Genomic DNA, 7,500 nt, shown 5'->3' on the forward strand with positions numbered 1-7,500 from the left:
AAAACTTGACACAACATTAAAAAAAGTCCTGAACATTTGTATGAACTCTGCACTAACATTCTGTGTCACTGATGAACTGAATAAAAGTATAAAATCAACCCTGAAAGATGCTGCGCTGACCTGAACCTGAACCTGAACGTGTCAGCAGTTCTCAAAAAAATCAAAGCAATCAGCTGACACAATTTTCTTGGGTTCATAAACTCAAAAGTTGGAGGTTATCAGAGTGTAAATATGTGGAGCTAGATAACAGAACTGAATACATTTTAAGTATAAACCCCCATTATTTCAAGTTAAGCACACTTAATATGGTAATATGTGAAATAGTTTTTTAATCTCTTAAAATGTTTGTGTTGTCAGGCACCTTGTTTCCCTCTAATAAAATGATTAATTTGAGCATTCAGCTTTACAGTGTGAGAACCTGAGCTGCACGAGTAATCGCAAAATTATAGAAATCAAAACGTGGTCATGGAGTGTAATATCACAATTGCAGAACCAGAACTAAATTGTAATTTTTTGAAAAAGTAAAAATGTGTGAGGAAACAGTGTTGAGGTGCTGCAGAGATGCAGAGATGATCTGAATTTGGTTCTCAGGTGGTGTTTGGTTCAATAAATATCACATCATCACAATTTTATTTTTTTCTCACTAAAAATTAAATTCTGATCCAAAAATGATCATTTCTACTAATTGTGTTGCATATCACATCTGCAGTTTCAGTCAAAATAATTGCAAAATGATATTTTGTAGATTAAACTGCAGTGATTTTCTCTGTAAAATAAAATGAAATAAAGTTTGGTGTGCAGTTTAACAGAAATCACATGAACTGAAGTCACTGCACTGGTTTCTCCCTGTGACTCCCTGCAGCCCCGTCCCTCAATCTGTCAGCCCCCCCTCCCTACCCGCTGTCCTAACCCCGCCCAATCCCCCTCCACCCCTCCTCCCCCCGTCTCCTCTCCACTATTGGAGGTGCACAAAAATGTAAAATAAAAAAATAAAAAATAAAAAACACGCTGCCACTGACCCGCTCCTCATCCTCATCATCATGGTTCTTGGCAGGAATGCCGTCGCCCGCCGGCGCTCTAAAGAAGTCAGAGAAGTCTGGTTTCTGCGGCGCCGTGCCTTCGCCGAGCGGCGCCTCCTCCGCCTCCACCTCCTCCTCTTCTTCTTCCTCCTCTTCCCCCCGAACGGCTTTCACACACCATCACCGGCCCGTCATTACCGGGCCTCGAGGTGAGGTCCTCAACCAGTCAACCCCAACAAACCACCACCACCACCCCCTTCACCTCACCTCCCTCACTCCTCCCCCCTCCTCACACACACAGACACACACACACACACACACACACTCACCTCCTCCTCCTCCCTCCCTCCCCCTGTCAGTAGCTGTGGGTTTTGTCAAGAAGAGGAGCAGGAGAGCAGAGAAAGAGGAGTCTGTGTACCTGCAGACACACACCTGAAGGCTGCAGGCAGGGTTGTGTGTGCATGTGTGTGTGTGTGTTATGAGTACATCCTCCTCACCTGAACCCCCCGACCCTCAAGCCCCGCCCACTCCCAACCTCCTTTTTCCTCTTCTTCACTGTTTTTTTTAATTGTCTTATTTCTCAAAGGGTCCCACAACACAGAAACACTCCTGCCCGCCTGTGTGTGTGTGTATGTGTGTGTGTGTGTGTGTGTGTGTGTGTGTGTGTTTATGTGTGTGAGCTGACAAAATTTGTTCTTCTGTTTTTCTTTTATTTGAAATTCAGTCATCAGTTTGTCAATGTTCATAATTCTGCCTTTACTGGATGAATTTTGTCTGTAAGTTCAGATGAGATATGAGATGTTTCTACAAAATATATGGTAAAAAAAAAAAATATATACATATATATATATATATATATAATATATATATAAAAAAAGAGAAAAATCAACAAATGAAACATGAGATAATATATATTATATTTAGCATCTATAAAGTTTGTGATTTGGATTCTGGAGACAAAATTAACAAAATGAAAATGCAGTGCCCCACTTGGCTTTATTCTCTAAACATTTCATCCTAATAATAATAATAATAATAATAATAATTATAATAATAATAATAATAATAACAATAACTTATTTATATAGCATTATTTATTTATGCATTAAATGCATCACAAACAGCTGAACATGAAAGCAGAAAAAACCTTTAAAGCAATCAAAGCAAGGATAAAATAAAATAAAAGTTAAAATTGCAAGGTAAGACGAGATAAAACAAGCATCAGTTAAAAACAGGAGAAAGCAAAGGTAAAAAGATGTGTCTTAAGATTTCGAGCCTCAGGCCGTCAGACAAACTGTTCCAGAGTCTCAGTGAATGTCTTTTAGTCTCTGGAACAATCAGGAGCTTTGACTCAGAGGATCTTAGGGACATATATCTGGACCACGTCAGATTGATCAGGTGGTAGTGATTTAAAAACCAATAAAAGAATTTTAAAATGATAGGTAACACACATAAAAAGTTTAAGACTCACCTTCATCAGGGTGTTTAAGGTTGTTCCTGCTTTTCTTCTACGTGCAACACTTTGATCTGTTGCACTGATGCATCATCAAAGAAACCAGTTTCCTTCAAAAAAATACCAGTTATTAGAACAATGCTACCACTTATCAGAGGCGGGTGAAATATTCTGCTTCAAAAGTCCAAAGTCAGGAAGATAAAACCAGCAGACTATCTAAAGGGGTCAGACAGAGGGGCAAAGGTCTGATGGGCCGCTGGGACAGAAGGCGGGAAAACTAAAATGGAAAAGCACAGGAGAAAATCTGGCAAAGAGTGAATGGAAACAGGCCGAATACACAGGGCTGATGGGAAACGTGAGACGAGGTGTACAGGTAGGCGGGGGAGGTCAGGTGAGGCTTGAGTTAGTGAGTGGCAGAGAAATCAGAGCTGATATAATGTGCAAATCACATCAGAGTTATTTCAGGACACTTTTCATATGGAGCAGGTCTAGACTGAACTCTGTACTGGAGAAATTACAGAGAGCCACCAGGAGCAAGTCCAACAAAAACTTCCTTTTAACGGGCAAGTGGAGCCAGGTTCTACGATGGCGGCCATCGGTAAGGTTTTTTTAGACGTTCTAACCAGAGGTCTTCACAGGTCCAGAACTGTTGTGTAGAAAATCTACCTGAACTCGATGTGCATAAAATGAGAAAAGAAAAGTAGACCCGATCCAAAAGGGAGGACAGTCAGATCTGATCAGGATGCTCCAGCAGGTAGTGAACATCAGCGGTGGAAAACGGTCACAGTGTGTCACGTGATCACAGCTGACTGAAGTCGTGTTTTTGAAGTGTCACATCAGAAAAGGTCAGTGGAAACGTCAACATTCGAAAAAACTTTGCAAAAAACGTTTTTACGCTCCATTAGGTGGCTTTTCTGTTCATACAAAGAGCTACTGCTCTTCATGGTAGGTGGAAACACTTTTTCTGACGCAGTGAAGATTTAAGTCACATGACTGATCAGCTGTTTCCATTCCAACAGTCTCCTCATGGCGCCCACGCCTCTATAATTAACAATGCACCACCTGTGAAATCCTGGGCAGATACCAATGTTTAAAATAATAGTTTGGCAACGTGATGGTGTGTTTTCTGTGGATATTTATTGAGTTTTGCCACCTGTTGCGTATCTCGATGAACCAAATCCTGATGATCACAGAACGGTTAGAGATGGAAGCAAGACTTCATTTGCATCTACTTTTGCCAGTTTACTAAAAGTTCTATTGAAGTTTGCGACACATTTCGATCAAAGCACGGCTGCAGTCACCTTGAATCCACCCAGATATTAAAAATACAACACACAAACCTAAAAACTGCAGATATACAAAGGAACCCTGTCAAAGAGAATCAGACTGAAGCATGGGGCTGCAGATAACAATAATTTTTATTATTATTCATTCATTTGTTGGTCCATAAAATGTCAGCAGAAGGTGAGAAGTGTTGATCGCTGTTTCCCTAAGCCCAAAATAATATCTGCACATATCTTCATTTGTCCACAAACCAAAATATTCAGACTAAAGAATTAAATAAAACAATTTTGATTCTTAAAAAGTGATTCAAATCAATTAATTAATTATCTAAATAGTTGGTGATTAACTTCAACTAATCTGTCAGTTGGCTAGTCGTTGCAGCTCTGTGAAGAGGATCTGAACCCAGACCAGCTGGGGTCTTGTGTTGAGGCCTGTTCAGAATCAAACAGACCTGTGACGACCGGGAGCTAAATTTAGTTCCCCCAGTTCAAATTCTGGTCAGGTTCCTGATTTCCCAAAAGGTTCTTGTGGTCAGAAAGTTGTGTGGCTCCTCAGCAGGTTGTGACTCTGCCGTGTTGTTGTCAGTCGGCTGGTTCGTGTCAGTCCGTCCTCCAGCTGCGGCTGCCGTCTCTGCTGAGGAGTTGTTTGTTCCTGAATGTTTTCCAGCAGTCTGTGGGAGGAAAATCCTGCTCATGTTGGAGCAGATTAGAGGATTGAAAATGATTTGTGAGCTGATGGAGCAGCTGAACTCCCGCAGGGCTTAAAGGTAGAGTGGGCTCACTTCCTGTTTCTGCAGCCGTCATTAATCCTCCTCAGTGACGCTGCGACTCCTCCATCTGGATCTTCTCCAGATGATTCCACAGGATTAGTTTGAGTTGGTGTTTTTTCACCTCCTATCCTTCGCTACATCTCCCTGTTACCTCCTCCACAAGCTTTTCCTGGGATCCTCCTCCTCCTCTTTGCCCACCTCCTCTCCACCATGCCTTCCCCTTTTCGTTTTACTGTCCTCCTTCATCTCCTTTGTCAGCGTCTCTGCTCCCTCTGCTCCCTTCTCTTGCCAGTCGTGACTTTAGAGCTGCAGCACTTAAAATTAGTTGCAGACTATTTTGATAATCAATTAATGATGTCAGTCATTTTTCAAGCAAAAACGTCAAACATTTGCTGGTTGCAGCTTCTTAAATGTGAGCATTTGCTGCTTTTCTTTAAAAGAAAAAAGACATCACTTTTGGATCTGAGAAATTTTGTTTTGTTTTCATTTTATAGACCCCACAATTAATCATGAAAATAATCAGCAGATTAATCAATGAAAATAATTGTTTGTTGCAGCCCAGTGTTTTCTCCTCCTCCTGTCTCCTCCTGTACCTTCAACCAATCCCAGTGAATTCTGCGCAGCCTTGCAATTTCGTCCAAATTCCACAACTTTTCTGCAAATTTGACATCGTCCATGTACGTCTTAATGAACCCAGTCAATGTTTGTTTTATTATTTTTTTATTTTGTCAGAAGTACTGAAAAGAACAGGTTTGTTACTGACATTTATCAACGTTCTGTGCACTTCTTCATCTACAAATAAAGCAGATTATCTTAGAGTTTTTGTACTTGTGAACCTTTTTGGTGAGGCTTTGTTCTCTCTGAAACAAGTTACCTTTGATTTTAATGAGTGCAACTTTTCATGAATTTCACTTGCTTCTGCAATTTCATTGCCAAAAAAAGCCTAAAAACATCACAACGTGTGTTGCAATCTTTTAGAAAAGCTGCTGTGATGTCAGGCTTTTTAAGCTGTAAACAATCACAAAAACAGTCCATGAAATCTTGGATGAAGTGATTAAATTCACATTTGGCCAAATAATGGGACATTACTGATCCAGCAGTGATGTAGGTTAGCTGATAGCTCGTCTGACTCACTGGATGTATACTGTTGGTTTAAGCCTGCTGTTAGCCACCTATTTCAGATGGTGTCCGCCGTCTGCGTGGTTCAGTATCTCTGTCGCTACAGGAAACAACAACAACAACCACTGTGACCTACACGCCGAAAATATCAAGGTATCATAACCTGGTCTCCAGTGGTACAAAAGTAAAGAAGCTAGCAGCTGTTACCTTCTCTTTTGTGAGGAGGTGAACATTTCTTCATGCCACAGTTCGCCTCCAGATGTGCAAACAAGTTACTCCCCACAAAGCATTTATATTTTGCAGGGGTACTGTCGCTGCGTCCTGGACTTAGTGTCGCGCAAGACGTTTGTGATTAGTTGAAGACGTGCAAACAAGCCAGAGTGTTTTTGTCCCTCGTATTTCAGAATGATAATCAGACCTTTCTACGGTGCTGAAACAGCGCTGTAAAGATCTGTGGAGGTCTGGCTATGCAAGGCTAGCTGCTAGCATCGGGATGCTACATCAGAATGGATGACATGAAGGTAAAAATAGCCAGAGGTGAAGACCAGACTGTGGATGATACACAGTTGAAGGCCAAGTTGGACATTTGGCAGAAATCTGATGTGATCAGAGGCTTTGCTGCTTCCTCCTTCAGCTGACCAACTACATCTCATCTCCTCCTCCTCACCTACTTCCCTCACCTCCCTCCTCTGCCTCCTCCTGCTCTTTGGTCAAATCTTTCCCTCCCCACCCCTCCATCCTTCATTCTCCTCTTCCTCCTCCTCCTTCCCCCTGCGGTACCCTGCCGTTTGAGTTCTTCTCCTCCTTCTTATCGTTTATCAATCCACCTCTTGATGGCAAATATCTTCTTCAAGGAAATGTTGGCAGGGGAGAGATGGAGGGGGGAGTGAAGGAGGAGGGAGGAGGAAGGAGGGAGGAGGAGGAGGAGGAGGAGGAGGGGGGAGGAGGAGGAGGAGGAGGGTGTCTGAGGCAGTGAAGCGAGGCAATTTGCAAAGTGGAACTAATCCCGGACCTTTCTTCTGTGTTCGACATGCAGGCCGCCGGTCCTCAATACCACACACACACACACGCACACACACACACACACACACACACACACACACACACACACACACACACGCACACACACACACACACACACACGCACACACACACACACACACACGCACACACGCACACACACACACACACACACACACACACACACACACACACACACACACACACACTGTTGTTGCGTTGTTAAAGGAAGACCCAGACATTTTGGAAAATCCTCTTGTTTGCTGTCTTGCCGGAAGATAGACGAGACGATCAATATCAATTTAGTGTCTGTACGATCAGAGAGAACTTTACATTTTAAGAAACGATTAATCATCAGTTTTCTTTTTTGTTCTATCCAGTTCTTTGATAATGTGGCTGTAATGAACACAGCGTTCTCTAGGGGGCGCCAGAAGGACCTTCATTCTGTTCACTGATCGGCATTTAAGGCCTCAGTATTCTTCAGACACAGTAGCTGTGGTTTTGTTAAACAGTGTCTGAAACTTTGTCATTGACAGCAGAATTTGTGGAGAAGCCACCAGAAGACAATCACAGTCAGGTCCAGGTGTGTGCAGGTGAGGGAGTGGTCTTTTACTTGTGCAAAAAGAAAAGAAAAGATATATTACCTGCTGCTCTATAATTCGTAACATTTGTGCAGACTCGGCACAACACTGATTTAAAGGAATAGTTTGACATTTTGGGAAATGTGCTCGCTCACAAGAGCTATGAAACAATAGGGATTCCACTCTCCTGTTGCATTTTTTCCCAGCTGAAAATACCAGGCACTCTTCTGAAAACACTGAGACGTCGTGGTTTCG

The 7,500-nt window shown here is 42.3% G+C and overlaps 1 protein-coding gene across 3 annotated transcripts in view; it reads left to right on the forward strand.

The window, feature by feature from the left end:
• The window catches only part of nfia (nuclear factor I/A), a 245,412-nt gene that overhangs the window by 222,086 nt on the left and 15,826 nt on the right, over window positions 1-7,500 (forward strand). Inside the window, exon 8 of one of the 3 annotated variants that reach the window (XM_084723833.1) lies at window positions 1,055-1,228. The exons of the other annotated variants lie outside the window; for them this stretch is intronic. Within the exon in view, the coding sequence (XP_084579959.1) occupies window positions 1,055-1,228 (174 nt within the window). The remainder of the gene's footprint in view (window positions 1-1,054; window positions 1,229-7,500) is intronic. 3 annotated transcript variants of the gene reach the window in all.

Source organism: Lutjanus erythropterus, chromosome 7 (assembly GCF_056507025.1).
Source record: "Lutjanus erythropterus isolate fLutEry1 chromosome 7, fLutEry1.hap2, whole genome shotgun sequence".
Lineage (NCBI taxonomy): Eukaryota > Metazoa > Chordata > Actinopteri > Lutjaniformes > Lutjanidae > Lutjanus > Lutjanus erythropterus.